General features: G+C 39.8%; 1 protein-coding gene across 2 annotated transcripts in view; it reads right to left on the bottom strand.

Annotated features, from left to right (window-relative positions):
* Window positions 1–7,588: 7,588 nt before the first annotated feature.
* LOC149455647 (cytochrome P450 2K1-like) overlaps window positions 7,589–22,064 on the bottom strand; it is a 38,228-nt gene continuing 23,752 nt past the window's right edge. For both annotated transcript variants that reach the window (XM_089686039.1, XM_089686038.1), the window contains 3 exons: window positions 16,968–17,152; window positions 13,215–13,356; window positions 7,589–8,520 (listed from right to left, as the gene is read on the bottom strand). In XM_089686039.1, the coding sequence (XP_089542165.1) occupies window positions 8,342–8,520; window positions 13,215–13,356; window positions 16,968–17,152 (506 nt within the window). In that variant the 3' untranslated portion in view covers window positions 7,589–8,341. The remainder of the gene's footprint in view (window positions 8,521–13,214; window positions 13,357–16,967; window positions 17,153–22,064) is intronic.

The raw sequence follows: 22,064 nt of genomic DNA, 5'->3' as shown, positions 1-22,064 counted from the left end.
AATAGAAAGATAATTATCTGGCTTTCCCTGCACAATTAAAATAGAAGATTAATTATATATACACATACACATAATACACATACACATACATACGCACACACTGTACGTTTTGAGTCACCTTGGAAATAAACATTTTAATAGTTGGCTTTGAATACCACTCATTATAATTATTCAAAGTCAACTATTAAAATGTTTATTTCCAAGGTGACTCAAAACATACAGTGTGTGCGTATGTATGTGTATATGTATATATATATATATATATATATATATATATATATATATCGCTCTATTTATTGAAACAACAGATATTAAATAGTAAGAAAGGATGTCTTACCAAGAAGACATCAATGAAGTTTGGTCATTTATATCCAGATCCATTTTTTGTTTTGGTAAATACCTTCTTCATGAAATTTTGTGTTAATTCCAAATTTTCAAAAAAAATGTGATGGCTGCCAGGGAGTAAGCCTATCAGTGTTGGATAGCTGTTGTAAAGCTTGATGAAACAATACAAAAATCATAAATAGTCACATAAAACAACACATTGTATACAGTATAAATATCTGACTGGCTTTTATAGCCAATTCATTTTATTTCTACGAACTACAAAAATTGTGGTTTAGGTTTAATATTTAACTATCATTTATACAGTATGACCTAACAGAACAAGAGTGTAGGATGGGCGCAAGTATATTTGGGATAGGGGTGTGCTGGGGATCTTTATCTGTGTGTCTTTGGCACTCTAAATGGTCAGGAGCCAAACGCTACACTCCTGGCAGCCAGCCTAATGGTTTAGAGACTGCAAACTGCATGCAAATCATAGTTAATGGAAACTTCAGGGATTAAGGATTAGTTAAAAAGCAACCCTAAAAAGCAGCTCTGCTTTTAATCTACCAGTATCTGAACTTTGAGTATCCAGCTCATCTGTCTCTGCTGATGTTGATACTTACTCTGACCATAGTGCTTCCAAAAGTCCTGATATTTTCATTAAATCATGCGCATGAGCTTTAGTATGATTGGATCATCATATTCAAATCTCTTACCAAGTAATATAGACACAATTATGTTGGCTACAGCTGTGTTGACGATGGTCAAATTATCAAAGGGATTTCCTAAAAACAAAAGCAAAAATCAGCAATAGCTGTAAGTCTTACACTAATATGAATCCCAAACTGAATATAGAGAATGGGGGTCATACTGAACACTGTGTGCCCTCTTTTCTCCAAAATACACAAGTCATCAATAAATGATAAGATTTAAAATCTTGTGTGTGAGACACCTCTCATAGAACCTGCACTAGACCACTACCATTTTGAGACACGAAGGAGGCTGTAAGGGAATTCCTGTGAGATGGTTGGCGAATAGAAATGCGCATGCGCACAGAAATGTCTGGAGAAGAGTGATAAGAAATGCGCAATCGTGCACACGCACGGTGAATATTGACGCCAGACGGACTATTTAAAGGATGCCTCTGCCTATGTTATGTGCTGACTGGTCTTCAGCTGTCCTCGTGTCCTGCTTGTTCCTGTGTGATTCCCTTGTTGCTGACTCAGCTTGTTCCTGACTTGACTCTTGTTTCCTCCTCTGCTTGATACTCGTTCCTGACCTCGGCTCTGCTCCTGACTTTGGCTTGCTTATGATTTGGTACCTCGCTGTTCGCTCATTGATGACCCCGGCTATTCCTGTGACATTGCTCTTGTCCCCCATTCCAGCTTCCTATCTTACTCTGGTGCACACCTGGTGACCTACCATGCCAGCTCTGTTCCTGAATCGGTGGTTCATCAGTCTTTCAAGGACTCCAGCTGCAAGAGCTGCAAACAACAACTGCTGGCACTCTTGTCCCCCCTGGTCCCTAGACACCCACTGTTCCACTTCCAATGGGGTCAGGGCTAGTGACTCAAGTGAGGCCGACCTCGTCATTTCAGTCTCCAACCAGGTACATGACAGAGGCCATCATAATTCACCTTAGAATGTTCCAGGCACACCATCTTTGACAAGGTACAGGCCTAGTATTATTAAACCAATTAGCAGAAGTCTGGCATGCCAGAATACTAATAGCTATAATAAGCGCCACTGTAAATTTGCTACGCCATTAAACCTCCAGCAGAATTTAACTGACCTTAATGCATATGGCAATTGACTGTTGTAAAGCCATTTAGAGCAACACACAGATGAGTCTGAATTAAATGGATTGTGCCTACAGGGTCACCCACAGAATGAATTTTGGCCAGTTCAGGAGGGATTGAATGCAATTTGATATATATATGGACAGCCTAAAGTGTTACTAAAGGCAAACAATTTTTTTTAAATTAAAATACCTAACATGTTATACTCACCTGCTCTGTGCAGTGGTATTGCATGGTGTGCAAAGTGGCCCTGATCCTTCTCTTCTTGGGTCCCCTGCCAGCGATCCTGGCTCTCCTCCTTTCTTTGTAGGCCCCCATAGCAAGCCGTTTGCTATGGGGAAAAATGCTGCATGCTCGCTTCCAACTTGTGTGTCTACGGAGCCATTCTCCATAGAGACACACACAGCTGGACTTAGCCCCGCCCTCCCACTTCCTATTCACAGCACCTGATCGATAGCAGTGAGAGCCAATGGCTCCAGTTGTTGTTGGAGTCCTTGTGTGAAGAGGAAGAGAGGGGAGAGGAGATGTAGCCATGCACAGCGCTGGTCTCCTCACCACTAATGATGGGCAGAACACCCCTCAGTTTGGTTTGAGGTTGAACATTCGAACATAATAAAAGTTTGACATTGAACTTTGAACAGAGGGGGCAATTCACTAAGCGGTATCTTACCACATCACAATATGTGGCAAGATACTGCACAGCTACTAAAAACACTCTTTAGTGTCTTGATTATTGTCTGACAGCTGCGCCAGGATGACAGTTCTTAAATACTGTGATGATGTCACAAGTCACCCCCACCCTGTTATGACATCATGCACTGTGATTGGCCAAAGCATTGCACCTGACCTGTGGTTATCAGGCTTACATAGACAGTGTTAAAGATGGCCGCCGGACCAACATGTGGCCTTGGCGGCGTGACGTCAGCACGGCAAGGCTCTTCCCACGCAGATATTTTGCTTTTTTTTCACTTGATTGTATAGCGCTGCATATTTGTTTTACTGCATATTTAAGGATTAAGGGGTTTTATCCTTTATGCTAGCAGCTCATTTGTGATTTGTGCGCTCGCCTATATTCATTTTATTTAGGTGGAGGCTATTGTTGAGGGTGGAGATTATTGTTGAGCATGGAGAGGCAGGTGGAGTCTATTGTTAAGGGTAGAGAGCCAGGTGGAGGTAATTGTTGAGGATGGAGAGCCAGGTGGGGGTTATTGTTGATGGTGGAGAGGCAGGGGGAGGCTATTAAGGGTGGAGAGCCAGCTGAGACACTCAGGGAAAGCTATCAGAGGTGGGGGGTGGTGGAGCCCTGCTCAAGGCAGGACACATTGTCAGTGAGAAGGAAACACACTACTCAACTGGCACCAGCAGCCACCTGAGAGGAACCCAAGGAGAGAAGGGGTGCAGCACATGCAGGGGAAGAGACTCAGGCTGAGCTAAGGGGGAGGGGTGGGGTCAGTAGAAAGGACACTTTGGGAACACTTAACCAGTGCGAGGTGAGATTTCTTATAGTCCATAAATACCAACAGGCCACACCAAACAGCAAATGTTGTGGAAAATAAGTCCCATGTTCAAAGGAAACCTGACATGAGAGAAACTTATCTTTCTGAAAATTAATTCATTTTATCCATTCTCCTTCTCACTTTCTGAAACCTGCTGGGGGACCATTTTTAAACTTTACTTAGATGATTTTACTACCGCTTTAACCATTTCCTCAACAATGAAAGTGGTGCAACACATTTGGATGGACTGTCTGACACAGGTGTGTTAATCACAAAAGTGTATACAAAAGAATATGTAAGCGAGCGCTAATTAAAAATAGACATAAATAACTATAAATAATTATAAAGGTGTAAATAATTATTTAGGTAGCTGCTGGCACTCAGGGTATAGGTAACGGTCCCATTGTAAACGTGTGAATAAAAGGTGCACCGCTATAAACGTATGAACATTATAAAAATATTGATGCTATAATCATAAAAATAAAGTATATAAATTAAGTTCTTCAGGGATCAAGAAGCCACGTGCCTCATGGCGTAACACATAGGATGGAAGCTTGTGATATCTTCTCTGGCGTGTGCAGGAGCCACCATCTGTGTTCACCCTGTTTTTCCGTTAAATGCTTGCAATAGGTTCTGTGAACCTTGTATCTATGTGAGTGGCATTTTTTTATACATTTTTATGGTAATAAAGCCTTACTACACTATGAGGAGTTCCTTATCTTTTGAGCATCTATCCATCGGAGTGGGGACGTAAAGGATTGTTCCTGAGAGTGCCTGGAGAGAGACCTGTGGAAGCAGAAGAACCAGTGGGATTCATATTGAGCGCATGTTGGCCTATATTTTCTATGGGTCAGCTGTTAAGGACAAAGGAGACCTGCCCCACTTGTGTACGGATGGAGCTGTAAGATTAACCCTGAGCTGTCTCTACACCCCTGCACCTCCAGATATGACAGATTATAAACACATGCGCATTAATGTTTGATTTCTGGTGACTGTACATCCGTTCAAGGTGGTGGATTCCCTTCACGGATATTTGCACATTTGCACTTCCTCACTTGGATACATTGCAATTGATTTGAGGACTATTAGCGTTTATTGCTCGCTGTTTGATTTATATTGTCATAAAGGACATTCATTGATTCACTCAGTTGCACAACTGCATGTTTTTTGCACTTTATTTATATACTTTATTTTTATGATTATAGCATCAATATTTTTATAATGTTCATGCGTTTATAGCGCTGCACTTTTTATTCACACAATCACAATGCCTGCAGAGCCATGCAGCGGCGCGATCTGTCACCGGCCGTGTACTTCGGACACGGCCGATGACAGATCTGAGTACCGGCCCCGTTGCCGGTACCATGTGGGCTCCCTCAGGTCCACCTGCCCTTGGTCTATCCATTAAATACATGTATCTCTACTATGGGGGCTCTCAAAATTTGTAGAGTTAGGAACTACAGAATATCGGGGTGCCATGACAAGGCTCTGTAGCTTACTCATGTATTTGCAAATGTGTGCTAACTAAACCCCTGTTTTTAACGCATACTGTTAGACAGGTTAATTTGGTTTGTTTTACGGCTGGTTGTATAGATCTATGCTTGTCCCAATCATGTTTGAAGCTATTTATTGTTGACTGGCTCACTACCTCTGCTGGAAGTTTATTCCAAGCATCAACTACTCTTTCAGTAAAATAGTACTTTCTTTAGTTTTGAACTTTCCTCCAGCTAGTTTAAGGTCATGTGCCCGTGTCCTTGATTTTGGTTTTGTGTTGAAAATACTGCCCTCCTGAACCTTATTCATCCCTCTTGATGTTTTTAAAGATTTCAGACATGTCTCCCTTTTCCTTATTTCCTCTAGACTGTATGTGTTACGTTCCTGAAGTCGCTCTTGATATCTTTTATCCCCCAGACCTTTCACCATTTTTGTTACCCATCGCTGGACTCGTTCTATCTTATCAATATCTTTTTGTACGTGAGGTCTCCATAACTGAACACAGTATTCTAAATGAGGTCTAACTTAAGATCTATATAGGGGAATTAGGACCTCCCTCCTCCTGCTGGTGACCCCTTTCGTGATATAAAGATCTATATAGGGGAATTAGGACCTTCCTCCTCCTGCTGGTTACCCCTCTAGTGATGCATCCAAGAATGCTATTTGCTGTCCCCACTGCCTGGACATACTGTTTACTCATTTTGCAATTGCCTTAAATGAGTACCCCCAAATCCTTTTCCTCTGTGTTGCTGGCCCCAATGTACCCCCAATGTTGTACTCTTTCAAGGGATTCTTTTTACCTAGAGGTGCATTATTTTACATTTAGAAATATTGAACTACAATTTCCACTTTTTTTACCAAAATTCCAGCAACGCCAAATCATGTTCCATATTACATACACCTCCAGGATATCAACCCTATTGCACACCTTTCATGTCATCAGACATACCTTACTCAACAAACCTTTAGTTATATCACTTACATATAGATTAAATAGAACAGGACCTAGTACAGAGCCTTGTGGTACACCACTAGTGACTGGGTTCTTTTCCGAGTGAACCCCATTTACAACCACATTCTCGTATATATCCTTTAGCCAGCTGCATATCTGCTGAACCACCCAAGGGCTAAGTCCTATCTTGTACAACTTTTGTATTAGATCAATACTGTATCAAATGCCTTGCTAAAATAAAGATATGCTATGTCCACAGCACCACCCTGGTCCAAAATATTGGTAATATAGTCCAAAACTCCAGTCATATTAGTCTGACATGATCTGCGCTCAGTAAAGCCATGCTGCTTTGGATCATGATGCTTTTGGATTTTCTGAGAGGTAAATTGAGTCTTTGGAAGATCTAATTATTTGCCACAAGCATTTGAGTATGGGAATACCACGTGTGAGACTTTTATGGAGTTTAGCTGCATACAGGGGCCCAAGATCCAATGAGCACCTTAAGACTTTCAAAGGGTGTATCTTGCTCATTTGATTTTCTGACTACCTATTAAAGTTTCAGAGGCTCTAAAATACCAGGATAGTACAAACACCCCCCAAATTACCCCTTTTTGAAAAGTAGACACTCCAAGGTAATTGATAAGAGGCATGGTGAGTATGGTGAGATTGCAGATCTTATTTTTTTTGTCACAAGGTTTTGAAAAACCTTGTTTTTTCTAAAAACTTGTGGCAACAATAATACATTGTAATAATAATGTAAAAATGTATTATTTCTATTATTATTACAAATAATTGTAACAGAAATAATACATTGTTGTCAGGGCAGGAGCCGAGGAACGGACAGGCAGGCCTAACAATGTAACGCACTGGCTGACGACAACCACCACCCACAGACCGAAGTCCCTCAGGGCGCGGAGTCTAAGTCCCAGGCTGTCCTTCACCAGGGCCCCTGATGGTGGGGATGGACTTGACGCAGCCAGGAACCAGGTCGCGGCCCCCGAAACACCTCAGCTGCGGTAATGGCCGCCGCCAATGGCGTGTAGCTGGTGCAAGAGACAAAAGAGTAGTCAGACAGGCCGGGTCAACAACAACAGGACAAAACAGTACAGGACAGCAGACGAGAATCACAGGTCACGAGCCAGGTTCAGCAACAGAGGGTCAGATCAAAGGAGAATACAAAGAATAGTCGAGTCACAAGCCGAATCAGATACCAGGAGAGTCACGAGAGTCGGAACAGAGTAATAGCAACACAAAGACACAAGACACAAGTGCAAAGAGCATGTGCGGACCACTGGCTTATATGTCATCAGCCACACCCCTCTGGGGGATGGACCTCAGAGACCTGAAGGCATAAAAGGATTCCCACCATGCACAGCAGAAATCCAAGATGGACGCCAGCACATGGAGTAACATAACCTCAGGGAAAAGGTAGGACCTTGACAATTGTAAAGAAATTTATGTTTTTCCAGTCCATAGTATGTCAATGAAATGTAACATAAGGATTGATATCAAGCTGGGTGTACTTTTTGGAAATATTTCTCTTTATTTATACGACACAGTTTTATAATCTGTTACAGAAATTACAATCAACCTGTACATTTAGAAATAATTAAAATATTTTACATGTAATAATAAGAAACAATGACCAGATGTATACATTTTTACTATGTTCTGTAATCTATTTAAAAAAAAATATTTTTTAAATGGTCTGCTTATTTTCTGGTATATTCTATGTATTGTAATGTACAATCCTGCTCATTCTTGGAACACACTGGTAAAAGTGCAAATAAATTCTTTAAAAAATATTTATGTTACTCTTTTTAAAAAGGTGAAATATTTAAATTGTAACTGGAAGGTTAATCCAAAAACTGGATGAGCCACTTTATAAATAATGTACTTTAATTTACTTTTCTGCTAAGTGTCTTGCAGGTGTCAGGTGTTGGTGGCAACAAAATGTTACATCCCAACTTTACTGAATGGCACTTGAGAAACGCAGATTGACACACAAATCATAATAATAAGGACCTACAAACCACAGACAGCCTCATGTATAAAAGTATTTTAAATCAGATTTCCAATATATGAATCTGTTGCAGATGAAGTTGAATAAAATATAGTCCACACAACATCAGAGCAAGCAGGAAAGAATTACTTTTCCAAACATCCATGTAATGGAAGTAATTAACTTTTTTAACAAAACTTTTTTTTTACAAAATTAAAGTTTTTTTTTTTCATGTGGGTCAATCATGATTGTAGATTGACTTGGCTATGTCCTAGCTGCGAGGAATAGCACAGATCTTATGTGGTAAGGGGGCATTGGTGAAACCCATTGCAGGGGTTAGGTCCAACTTAGCACCTGGAGGGGTCTGGAAGGTGAAGTTTTGCAGCAGTGTTGTAAAAAACAAGAACAGCTCCATCTTTGCCAAGTTTTCTCCAGCACAGCTTCTCTTACCTGGTGACAAAAAGAAAACAGTAAAACTTAGCTCAATGATAACATTTCTGAATGCTATTAAAATTCAAGCTACCAGTGTTATACACCCATCTGAAATGATGTAAGTCATGCTGGCCCCAAGTTTGCAAAATGGAGCCATTCCTGATTCGAGCAGTACAGATGAGAACCATGATGGAAGCTTACTGATCTCATCTCATAACCTTTACAATGGTGAAGGTAAAAGGGTTAAAAGACTACCAGAGCACTTAATATCCAGTCTGTCAAGAGAGATGCTGATTGTTCAAAAACAGGATGGAAGGTGTGAAACTTGTGGATCCACCCTGGTCTAGTTACATAATCCCATGTGTAGGGAAATCTGGACACATGCTAATCATTTCATATACATGGTTGAAGGGTTGAATTGTCAGGGCAAAGATGTCAAAACAGCATTATATGTGGAAGACAGATGGCAATGAAGGCCCCCACCCCCAATGGCCTCTTTCAAACCAATTGTCTTCTATGTCTCTAATTCTATGCTATGTTCCTAACACTCATTGGAACTTGAGAAGTGGCTTGAATAAGTTAGAAAAATCTTCAACATCACAGAACAATTTGGTTGAATGTGATTACACTCCTTACAGGAACACTTCCTACCACACTGGGAATATCCTGAAACACTATGAGCCTTCTCTGATCTATGTGAATGTACTTTACTGTGACAAACGTGGGTCACCATTGACATTTTCACCAACTTGTGACAACTGGCTGGTCAACCTCACACTGTGCTGTCACTGTTTTGCAACAATGACACTCTCAGCCTCACCCTGCACAAAGATTTCCCAGCTTGCAGAACTACTATCAAAGTGCCAACAGACTGTGAGAAATTGTCCCTGGGTGTAGTTAACTAAGCAATTAACCCTTTAAACCCCAAACTGCCACCACATAGCTTTGGGCCTATCAACTCTTCACAATAACAAGGATGACAATTATGAATCTAAATAAACATCTGTACACACACTGTCATCAAAGACGAATATGTCCTATAAGTCCTGCATTAGTGCATTAGAGACAATTTTAACACTTTTCAAAATATTGTTTAATAATGAAAAGATAAAAATGGTGCAAATAATTTATTGACATAAAAAGCATATTACAAAGAAGCAAATAGACAACAAGCCAACAGAAATAAAAAAGATTTGAGGGTGAAAATACTTAACAACGTCCTGGTTCTGTACATTCAGCAGAGTCCCAGTAATGAGCAAGGTGGAAAAGTGGCTCTCAAGTCTTCACAAATATTTTCTTTTTTGATGGCAAACCAAGAGCTGTCAACTACAGGGTAGCCACTCTTTTGGTGTCCTTGAGAGGGGTTGTTCACAGAAATGATCTGACCAATTAAGCAGCTGAGGAGGGGTCATGGGATGTCCTTGTGTTTACGATGATGCCACAGATCCAGTTTTTTATAGGTATTAATATCTTTGAATACCTACCTCTTACAGTCAGCTAACCTGCATATTATTGTCCAGCATTGAATTACCTTTTGAATGGATATTAATATGCGGAGATCGGATATCTACTTCACCTAGGAGGATTAATATATCCTGTTGACTCCCCATATCATCTAACATATGGATGTTTGGCCTTTTTCTGACTGTACTGTTACCATCTCATGAGTTATGAAATACACTAAATTTCTTAATTTTACCAGGGACGAAAGATAGCAATCAATGTGTATTGCTAAAGACTATAGCTAAGGTTTTACAATGGGGGAGGGCAATTTGGTTTGATGTCTGGTTATTATCCATGCAGGAAATGTTCCATTTGTCAAATAAATGTAGCAATAGGAGGATTGATTCCTTCACCTCTATGGTCACATAAAAGATATTTAAGAGCTGTGGTCTTTAATGTATTTAATTGTTATAGAATTTGGGTAATTTTTATAATTTTAGGTTTTTGATAGGGGTCTGATTTGAATAGGGTATTTAGTATTGGTATACTGTATTCCAATAGAGGGGGTGTAGTAATAATATGTAGGATAACTCTGATCCCTATTTTTTCTGTTCGTTTTAGTGTAATTTTATAATATATTTGTATGGAGTCTTCCTTTGTTATAAATGGCCGGTACTGGCTTGTTATGTGTTTTTGGTGGATGGGTTTATAACTGCAAATATGTTTGTGGGTCCGGGGTGTACAAGGTGGCTAGTATGGGATTGTTATCCCTTTCTTTGCTGGCCCGGGTGCACCCTGACTGCATTGGTATGGATACCCGGGTTTCCAGAATGTAAGATGGCCGCGGCTGTGGCTTTGCCTCCCTAGCCAGTGATATTTAAAGAGAGTGAGGAGACACGTCCGTATCCCTGTTGAAAAAGTCCGGATGTGACGAAACGTGTCCGGGGCACGTGACGTGGTGACGTAGTGACGCTCTTCCGGAAGTGCCGTGGCAGCCATCTTAGATCCTGGAACACGCGGTTGTGTTTGTCCTGGAATCCTCTACATGCGGTTGTGTTTGTGTTGGAATCCTCCACCGTTGATTTGTCTCTCCTCCAGAGTGGTATGGTGATGATACCTAGGTGCCACTGAGGAGGGGTGTTATTGTGGAACCATTTTCACTGTATGGAAGCTGATCTCATCATATTTTAATGTAAGTTGCTACAATAAAGTGTAATTATTATCTATTATATACACTGATCCCTGGTTTTGTTTATGAGGTCTGTGGGAAGTGGCTGGAAAGGTTGATGGAAAAAGGCTGGAAATAATCTCATCTATATGATGAATCCTATGATACTATCTTTAGGGTAATTATGCACTCCTGATATTTGTGTGCAGTGGATTGATAATTAAGGCATAGAAGTTTTTTGTTATTTCACAGTTGCTGTGGCACTTTAGTCTGCTTGCATGTAACACGTGTGGCACTTTATGATAATATTTGGGATAACACACTATGTTCAGTATTTTTTCTTTGAGGTTTTTTTTTTGGACTATACCACTATTATTGTTTGGAGACACGAAGAATTGTGAAATCACCGGCAAAGATTATCTTTTTGGGACTTTTATTTGGGACTTTAAACACTATATTTAGGTTTATTGAAATCAAGTCTGCTTAATTTTAATTTATTTATATATTTGTTATATTTTAATTATACTATAGAGATTTTGAACCTCAATTTGGAGTTCCTTGGATTCCTCGATATATTTTTTTATTATATTTTTGTTTCTTTTTTAATTGTATTATATGTATTTTATTGGGTTTTTGTCTAGTGAGTATAGTAGAGGTTTCTATTATTATTTTTTCACATTTAATTTTTCTATATAATTTTTAATTATTTCTAGCTTTTTTTTTCTTCAAAAAATGTTTTTCTTTGCATATTAGTTCATTATTTTTATTTATTTGTTTTTGACCATTAAAGGATGCCAGGTGAAGGGGCAGCCTTTGATCCAATATTATATACATTTTAGTGACCTATATATTTTCTTAATCACCTTTACTAATTAAACTTTTTTTTGCTATAGTTTTTGTTCTAGGAGATTTTTTCTAAACCAATTTTTCAATGATGTAGTAATCCGAGTGAACCAGGCCCAAAATATCTATATTATTTTTGTGGCCATTTACTTCCTGGTGTGATTTTTTTCCTGGGTCTAATCACCATCAAGGCTTGGCTCCCTTTCAACGTCATGTTGATAGGGAAATAAGGCTTGGTTCCTTTTCAGCGTCACACGGAAATGAGGTGTAGAACACAATGGAATCCAAAGTGAGGCTTGACGTCCCTCTTCCTACATAAGTCGCAGCAGTCCAGCATGGCAACCGTGCCCCACAGGATGTCAGGTGTAACGAAATGCATCAGGAGGAGCTTGTTGTGACATCATTGCGCAAACGGAAATCTGCGGGAAGCCATTTTGATGTTACCCGCCAATGTTTTATAAGTGCTTTTACTTCATTTAAATGTGAGTGGTTTTCATTTATAAATAAATGGGTAAATTGAATAGAACATACTATGTGGAGCTTCTTGTTTTATCTTTGATATGTCAATATTTGGATGGACACGGAATCAAGGATCCTTTCTCAAGCATCTTCTGAGATGAATATGGTGTTTTTCACCCTTTGATTACCACTACTAAGATCTGTGAATAATACACATGTTGACCTATCTTTAACCAGAAGATCATACATTTCTGGTAAGCCTTGCATGGCGTTACCTTCTGGAGGACCCTTCAACTTTCCTGGGAGATGCTCCCATCCTACAGCTGTCATTTGGAGTGGAATACTATCCATCACTATTCCAGCCTTTGGGACTTTAGAATACATTTTGTTTTGCACTTGCAGATTTGGGCATTTATTGTTTGATACACATTTTTTATGTTTAGCACATTTACAGTATATTTTTACCAATTAGCGCAATTCTTGTTTTATGCATTTTGGATTGCTCAAGCTTGCATATTTGACAGTTTTAAAACTGGAGAGGGTCTGCCTGTGCTCCCTCAAGGAACTGATAAGGATATTCTAGTCTTCAACTAAGAGTTGTTGAGTTCATATACTGGAGGGGGGAGGGAGGTCTTTGCAGCTATGTCTCTTATTCGAAAAAGATGGCATGGGGAACGGAGACCTGAACAACATGGCCGCCGCATACAGCTATTGGTGAGCCCATTACGATATACCATTACACTTATTGTTTCCTGAAATGATACAACATCAACAAACACCTGCTCCCAAAGAACATTACCTAGTGAGAATGGTATGAATGCTTCGTTCTTCTTTAAACTTCCATCTGAATCAAGGAAATGTTCAGGATAAAACTCCTCTGGTTTTTCAAAGTAAGCTTTATCTCTTAGGGCAGAGGTCAGCAATGGAATGACAGTGGTTCCCTGTAGAAAAAACACAATAATATCATTGCTAAGTGTTTTTGTTTGAGTATAAGTATGATGCTAAATATTTTATTATGGAAAACTGTTTTCCATGCTTCTCATACTTTGTACTGATAGCACATTATTTTTCAAGTGTAAATATAGCTAAACTCTTTTCAGTTTTGGGTACAGCAGGGAATGGTTAAAATCCACAGCAGGACACAAACAGCAAAAAAACAAAAACCTAAATATATATATAAACAAAAAGAGCAGAGGAAAAATAATCCAAAAGAGACCTCTTAAACAGTTGTCACTCTAATAAGTGGCCTTATTTGGATATTTCCTTTTTACTCTTGCTAAGGTGGCAGCTGAAAAATATTGAATTTCCTATAACTCTCTTTTCCAGTGATAATCATCATAAAAACAAAATTTAGAGCAAGAATCACTTCAGTGTACATAAATAGCTATACAATCTTGATTAAAGCTCTAAACGTCTATGTATCAGAGGGACATTGCTGACTGAGTGTTTAGAGGCTTTAAGTACAGAGAGGGGGAACCAAACTTATACGAGGCATGGAGGAGCTCAGCTATGAGGAAAGATTAGAGGAACTGAATTTATTCTCGCTTGAGAAGAGGAGATTAAGGGGGGATATGATCAACATGTATAAATACATCAGTGGTTCATATAGTGAACTCGGTGTAGAGCTATTCACCCTGAGGTCATCACAGAGGACAAGGGAGCACTCTTTATGTCTGGAGGAAAAGAGATTTAATTTCCAAACATGGAAAGGTTTCTTCACAGTGAGAGCTTGGAAAATGTGGAATAGACTCCCTCAAGAGTTGGTTCTGGCCAGCTCAGTGGATTGCTTTAAAGAAGTCCTGGATTCTTTCATAGATACACAGAATATAACTGGATACTAACATTTATAGGTAAAGTTGATCCAGGGAATATCTGATTGTCTCTCGGGGGATCAGGAAGGAATTTTTTTCCCTGCAGGAGCAAATTGAATCATGCTTTGGGGGGGGGGGGGGGGTTGCCTTCCTCTGGATCAATTGTGGGTATAGAATTATGATGTTTAAATTTTTTTTTTTTAATTTAATGGTTGAACTGGTTGGACGCTTGTCTTTTTTTCAGCCAGATTAACTATGTAAGCTTCAAGGGTATCTGAACCCTGATATTAAATTTCTTTTTTGGTCCATTTTTGTCTGTTAAAATTACCTTTTAGAGTGTTTTGTTATATCTTGTTATATCTAGCTACAGTATCTCTAAGGACTACAGATACCCCCCTCCCCTGTTCCCCTTGTTATCGAGGAAAGAAAAGTGGGGTGTTTGTAGTAAAAGAAAGCAGTCTACGGTGATAATGCTGCTTCTCCACAAATGCAGTGAAATGATTGTCCGTATGACCACCATGGGACAGAGAGTGCATTACTGGCAGGGTCACCAGATGAAAATAAAGGAAACAATCCTAAACAGAAAACTAACACAGCTACCACATCCAGGCTTGGTAAGCTCCATTAGATTACATTTGTGTGTTTGGTTTAGGATATGCTTTCATGTTCTTTTACTTCAATGGATAAGAACAAAGTACCTATACAAAAGGATGGTCTTACAAAGATAAGAATGCAAATTTAAACTATTGCACATTTAAAGTATGAACACCTAATACAGGTGAAACTCAAAAAATTAGAATATTGTGCAAAAGTTCATTTATTTCAGTAATGCAACTTAGAGCCATAATCATCACACTTATGACAACTCACGGCTTGAACTATCTTGCTTTGCATGTAATGAGTCTATCTCATATATTAGTTTCACCTTTTAAGTTGTATTACTGAAATAAATGAACTTTTGCACAATATTCTAATTTTTCGAGTTTCACCTGTATATGGGTACCTAATATGAGGCACATGCAAGAGCCTCCAAATTATTGCTCCTACAATGATATTCTGGGCTGCTCTGACAGGAAAAGCTCAGACAATTCCTGTCTCCTGTTCAATTCTGTTGGCCAGTGAAGCAGCCCATCATAGCAATGGGTCAATAATAATGTGTAGGGGGTGAGAGGGGTGGTAGAGGCGTACTACCTGAAATTTCCAGAGCTTTACCTGTCAGTAGCACCTGGGATTCAGGTTTAAAACCTAGGAGTTAGACATCACAGTGTGTACTTACTTTTTACAGTTCACCAAAAGATCTGTACAGAGGACTACAATTATTGCTCTTCATAATTCAAAAATATACTGTATAAAAAGCAAAGTTCACAGCATATTAGTAATGTAATTAATAAACAACTCTTCAAGCAGCAATATTTTGGGGCTTAGTCTGATGATTTAAATGGCTTTTTTGCCTTTACACCACTACTGTGCTATGAAATCTGTTTTAATAAAAACAAAAAGCAATAATTACCGCTTAAATAAAGGATAGTTTAAACTTTAAAAAAATAATACATTTTTTTGCAGAAAAAAAAAATGTGCATTTACTGTTGTTTTTTTAGGAACCTGTATAGCATTGCACCCACGATAAGCAGATTGAGGGTGCAATGTCAAGCTCCTGCAGACTCATTTTACCTGTCTATTCACATCTCCAATATGGGCAGACAATTACTTCAGTCCAGGAAAAATTAAAGAACTTCTCACTGGCACCCTCGTAGTTCATTAAGAACTACAAGCTGTAAGATGCAAAGGCTGTCGGCACTTGTAGTCTTTTCATTCACAGAACAGTGAATGAATGATGCAACCAAGTGGGTGGAGCCCCGTAAGGCCACTCTTTTTTCAAATTGTGACAGTGGGTGCAGAGAGAAGATCCCCGGCCTGCTGACACAGGGAGGAGGGGGAATTGGGTGGAGAGCTGCAGGGATGGGAACATGTTACCTGTTCCATCCTAAAAACAGGAGGAACATGCAACATGTTCCTGAAGGTGAACTTATCCTTTAAGTCCTAAAAATATTGTGTGCAGTCTCACTTTCATATTTTTTAAATCTAGGAGTAGAAATGAGTTCAGTGTTTGGTCCAAACTTAATTTTGAACCAAACATTGGTTGTTTAGACATTTGTCCAAAATATGAATGCTTAAGGCTTTGGTGTAGACATATGTGACAGCTTCCTGCTGTCACTGGTTGCTAAGTAATTTATGGGTGCTTGCATCCACCTCATCCTTCCCAATCATTGGTGTCATTCACTTACATGGATGAAAATCTCTGGCCACATAAGCAAATGAGCAGAAATTAGTGGGTTACATCATTGCATAAATATGGCCACATTGCCCCCTATTGCAATGTTGTCACCACCATCCCCACCCTTTCCTCATATAGCTGATGAAAGACTGGAGAGTTGTCATTTGCAGGCAGTGGTACAGTTGAGATTGGTTGTGTTGCCAGATTTTTTCTTCGGGTGTGTTGCCAGGAACTGGGCATTGCAATTACCAAAGTATTCACAAGGGACATTTTTGAGATTTCTGTTAATCATCTGGATTTTGGTCAATCTATGGTTGAAGCTCCACTTTATCCTACTAACATGCTTTCCTGTAATGCTTTTGTGTACTGGCTGTATCTCTGGTGGGGTACTAAATTGGGACAACAATTCACTTTCCTGGACACTAAGTCCCATGCCTTTTTGGTACAATTTCAGTAATATACTCACCTTTGGAATGTTGTACCCTCTAAATGTGACATCTGTAGCAGTTGCATGTGGCACATTCATAGGTACAATATCACCAAACCTTTGGATTTCATGAATGACAGCATCAGTGTATGGCATCTGTTTTCTGTGCTCAGTTTGGGGTTCAGCTGATCCAATCACTCTGTCAATTTCATTTTGAACTTTCTCTGTCCGAAAAATAATTAGCAATGAAAGCAACTGCATATATTTAAATAAAAAAAAAATATGAAGTTCAGAGACACCATTATTTTATACTGTAACTGTGACCCCCCCCCCAAAAAAAAATCAGTAAGATACATAAAGAATACAAATCAGGAAACTAAAAACACATCTTGTTTGCAAACTGCACAGAGCAAAGCAAGAGGATCTATTTAACCTCTGCTTGTCTGCAAACTGTTAATTCCCCAGCACAATTCCCAGTGGCAAGGATACCATAATCTATTAAAAGGATACCTCCTCCATTTGAGGGCAAGCAGCCAACACTTAATGCAGATTCTGGCTCCTAATTCCAGCTTTTGCTGATAGATGGGGACCTATTCCCGGTCCTGTGCCCACTATGTGAGCTGTGACATTGTGATCACATGCATACTGGAGACCTAATTGACAAAAAGAAAAGCCTTCAGCTTTTACACTGCCAACTCCTAGTAACCCAACTTTGGAAAACTTGAACATGATCCCTTCAAGTGGGGCAGCGCCCTCATTGAAAGGCTTAATTGAGGGGGGGCGAGGCCGGCCGTGGACGGAGATGGCCGCATAGAGGGAGAGCTCTTGGAGCGACTGACAGCGACGGGTGACAGCGGGGATATCCACTGACACTTGCCTCAGGGTGATGTGGGGCATCGATTAGTGGAGATGGGGAAATGTAAAATAAAGGAGGGGCCCCGAAATCTAACAGAGTTCTTCACTCTGGCGGGTGCTCCCTCCTCCCAAGATGGCGCTGATTCCTGCTTCTCTCCAGCCCTGCAGGGGCACGTGGAGGGAGACGGTCACAGATCTCCCCTGCACACCTCCAGCCCAGCAGTGACACCTGGCTCTACAGTGCAGTCCCCAACTAACAGCCCACAGAACACAAGCAGAGCTGTTCTTCTACAGTACTCCAAGTGGGTGAGCATTCCTCTGATTCTTTTTCACACAATAACACAAGATAATTTATAGAACATCTGGAGGACTATCCTGCTGAGTCCATACAGCTCACAGCTGCAGTTATGAAAGATATGTTAGTTACGCTTAAGGGGTCCCTACATAAAGATATGATGAGCTTTGTGTCACAAATTAATAAAGAAGTTGAAAGTCTAGGTGAGCAGGTGTCACATATGGAAACTAAAATGGGCAAATTCGCTTCAGCTCATAACGAATTAGTTGACGTTCACAACGACGTAGAGGATGACCTAAAAGCATTAAAAGTAAAGATGGCAGATCTGGAGGATCGCTCCCGCAGAAATAATATAAAATTCAGAGGAGTCAGCGAAAAGGTCCCTGTAGCGGACCTTCGCAAGTACATCCAACAAATGATTTCTACCCTTCTGCTGTATACCCCCAATAGGGAGGTGGTGGTGGATAGGGAACATAGACTGCCAAAGCCCTCCTTTCTTCAGGATCATATCCTGCGGGATATAATTGCACAAATTCATTTCTATCATGTTAAAGAAGAATTGACGTTATTTGCACGAAAGAATAATCCGCTTCCTGCACCCTATACTGGGATCTCGCTGTTTACTGATCTCTCGCAGCATACGATATTGGCACAAAAAAAATTAATCTCCCTCACGAAGTTGTTGCGCAACCATAATATTAAATACCAATGGGGTTTCCCTACTAAATTGCTTGTTGCTAAAGATAATCATACAATCAAGATTACCTCTGAGGAAGAAGGCTTCCAGCTGGCCAGAAAATGGGGTCTTATACCTGAGGAAGAAGATTCTGCAACTACTAAAGCTTCCCCTAGGAAGGTCTCCTCCGACTGGGATCAAACGGCCGGATGATGGATTTTCAAATTCAATCTTTCGTGCGTTCTGGTTTTTTCCCCTCTCCTTTTTGTGCTCTGGACAGTACAGATTTGGGCTGTGTGTCTCTGCATATCCCCCCCCCCCCCCTGTTATAGTGATTGATTTCACACAAAGTTTCATGTTAACTGTTCTGTTTGCCTTTTTCCAAGTTTTTCTCTCCTTTTTGCTAACCTTTTTTTTACAGAGCACCCTGATCAGCAAGATATGGCATATACATGCCTTGACTTCCTCTCACCCTAATTGGTCGTCATCTTTATCTCCCTGCTGGAATACCTTGGACCATGTAAGCTTAAATATTTGGATCATTTATACTACCATGCACTTCATTTCTTCACCACATGAGGGAAACCTGTCATACTTTTTCCTAAAATCGTCATGGTCTTGAAAATAATATCTATGAACGCCCATGGCCTTAACAGCCTGTTTAAATGCCACTCTATGTGGAGAGAAGCACAACGGTTGGCTGGAGATATGGTCTGTGTCCAGGAAACTCATTTTGCATCCACTAAAACACCACATTGCTCACACCATATGTTTCCACATATTTTTATGTCCAATGGTCCTGGGAAAGTGTGGCGTTCTTATAGTAGTTCGCAATTCCGTTACGTTCTCATTGCTGTCCCAAGTGTCTGACAACAATGGTAGATACCTAATTATTTTGTGCGAAATTAACTAATATTACCTACACCATAGTTAACCTCTATGCTCCTAATATGCACCAGATCCATTTTCTTAATTCTCTGCGGAAAAAAGTAAATAAGATTCAGAAGTGCTTCTTATTATTTTGTGGAGACTTCAACGCTATTGTAAATAATTCCTTAGATGTTTCCCATCCCTCTCGCAGCCTGAGACACTCTCTAACCAATGTACTATCTGAAGCCAACTTGTACGACCCTTGGAGATGTCTACATGCATCTGAAAGAGACTTAAGCATTATTCTGCTCCCCACAAATCTTATTCGAGAATAGATCTTTTCTTGACGGACATTCAGTTATTACAAAATGTCTCCAGTGCTGAAATCCACCCTATGACGTGGTGAGATCATGCACCTATCTCACTAAGCATTGAGGAGTCCTTAAAATTTTCTCCAGTTTTTTTATGTCGTAATGATATCGCTATGTATTATAATCCTGATTTTCGTTCCACTCTTACTACAGCTTTACAAGAATATTTTGATATTAGCTCAGCTCCTACGACAAATGTATTTAGTACATGGTGCGCTCATAAAGAATTTTGTAGAGTTTTACTCTTAAAAATGGCTTCTCAAGCGAGGCGGGACAGAAACAAATAATTTTTAGACATGGTCAATAGGATAGCTAGATTAGAATGACTCCATAAACAATCCTTATCTCCCACTGTAATGCAGGACCTCCAAATGGCTAGACTTGAGCTTAGGACCATTATGGCATGGCGACATGCCTTAAATCTAAAAAAAGCCAAGACAGCTTTTTATACGCAAGGGAATAAAGCGGGTAAAATGTTTGCGAGATATCTCACTATTAGACAATTTAAATCCAAATTAGCATCAATCCTGGATCGAATAAACCCACTTATCACACCAACAAAATAGCGGCTGCGTTTAGATCCTACTACTCCCAATTATATAATTTAAAGGAGGATCCTACTACTCAGCAACCTACCCCAGAGCTGATCCATAAATTTCTACACAATCTTCCATTATCTAAATTAACACAGCAAAAATTGGAAGGGCTTAATCAACCCATTTTAGAAAGCAAGATAAGTGCGGCTATTAACGTCTTGCCTAAAGGGAAATCCCCGGGGGTGGATGGCTTTACCGCAGAATATTACAAGGAATTCCAATCTATTTTAGTTCCTCACCTTAAAAGAACTTATGATGAAGCGGTGTCTTCATCCACATTTCCACCTGAAATGCTGCGGGCTATTATAGTTACTCTACCCAAACTGGGAAAAGCGCCTGACTGTCCTCAAAATTTTAGACCCATCTCCCTACTAAATACAGATCTTAAAATCTATGTCAAAATCTTAGCAACTCGTTTATTAAATATTACTCCTCTTCTTATTCAGGCTGACCAAGTAGGTTTTGTAAAAGGCCGTCAGGCTGCGGATGTGACCCGTAGGATTCTTAATTTGACACATTTGGTTGAGTCAAGGAGACATCAGGCGGTGTTCTTGGCACTAGATGCTGACTAGGCGTTTGACAGAGTCCATTGGCAATACCTAGATGCTACTCTAACTAAATTTGGTATCAATGGCTTCATAAAATCTGCTATTATGGCATTATATACAGTCCCCTCGGCTCAGGTAATTACATCAAATGCCTTGTCCGCTCCCTTTAATATCACTAATGGCACAAGACAGGGTTGCCCTCTATCCCCTATCATTTTTTCATTGGTGATGGAACCCCTAGCAACCAAGATTAGAAATAACCCACGGATCTCGGGTATCCAGGTAGCGTCCACATCTCACAAAATTGGTCTGTTTGCTGACGATGTCATCTTAACCATCACTGACCCAGTGAACTCCCTTACAGCAATCTCATCTTCCCTGCAGTCTTATAGCGAAGTATCTTATTACAAACTTAATATCATGAAATCTTGTGCTCTCCCATTGCTATAAGAAAGAGTTCCTTGAGTTCCCTTAAGGACAAATTCCCCTACCATTGGACCACCAAGAAATTGGAATATTTGGGTATCTGTTCCATCTGCTTATACCTTTAAAAATAATTTTGAAAAATTGTACCAGTCTACTATGTTGGATATGCAAAGAATCGATAAATTTGAAATCCCATGGGTTGGTAGAATAGCTGCATTCAAGATGTTAATATTTCCCAAAATATTATATCACTTTAGAACTATCCCAATTCTCATCCCTTGGAACTATTTCCATAAACTAGAGGTGGCCATAAAAAGATTCATTTAGAAAGGGAAGAAGCCACGTATTCCGTATAGGTCACTGACCAAACATAAATCCAAGGGTGGAATGGGACTATTTTAGACCAACTTCCAGCATAGTTTGCCCCTTCAGATAAATTATGGGTACAGATAGAACGGAATGTAATTCCTAATAAAGACCTACGGGCACTTCTTTTGGC

Source organism: Staurois parvus, unplaced genomic scaffold, assembly GCF_062004578.1.
Source record: "Staurois parvus isolate SC_StPar_1 unplaced genomic scaffold, SC_StPar_1.0 ptg000390l, whole genome shotgun sequence".
In the NCBI taxonomy this organism is placed as follows: domain Eukaryota; kingdom Metazoa; phylum Chordata; class Amphibia; order Anura; family Ranidae; genus Staurois; species Staurois parvus.
The sequence above is the reverse complement of the archived record's forward strand: the minus strand, read 5'-3'. Positions and strand labels throughout refer to the sequence as shown.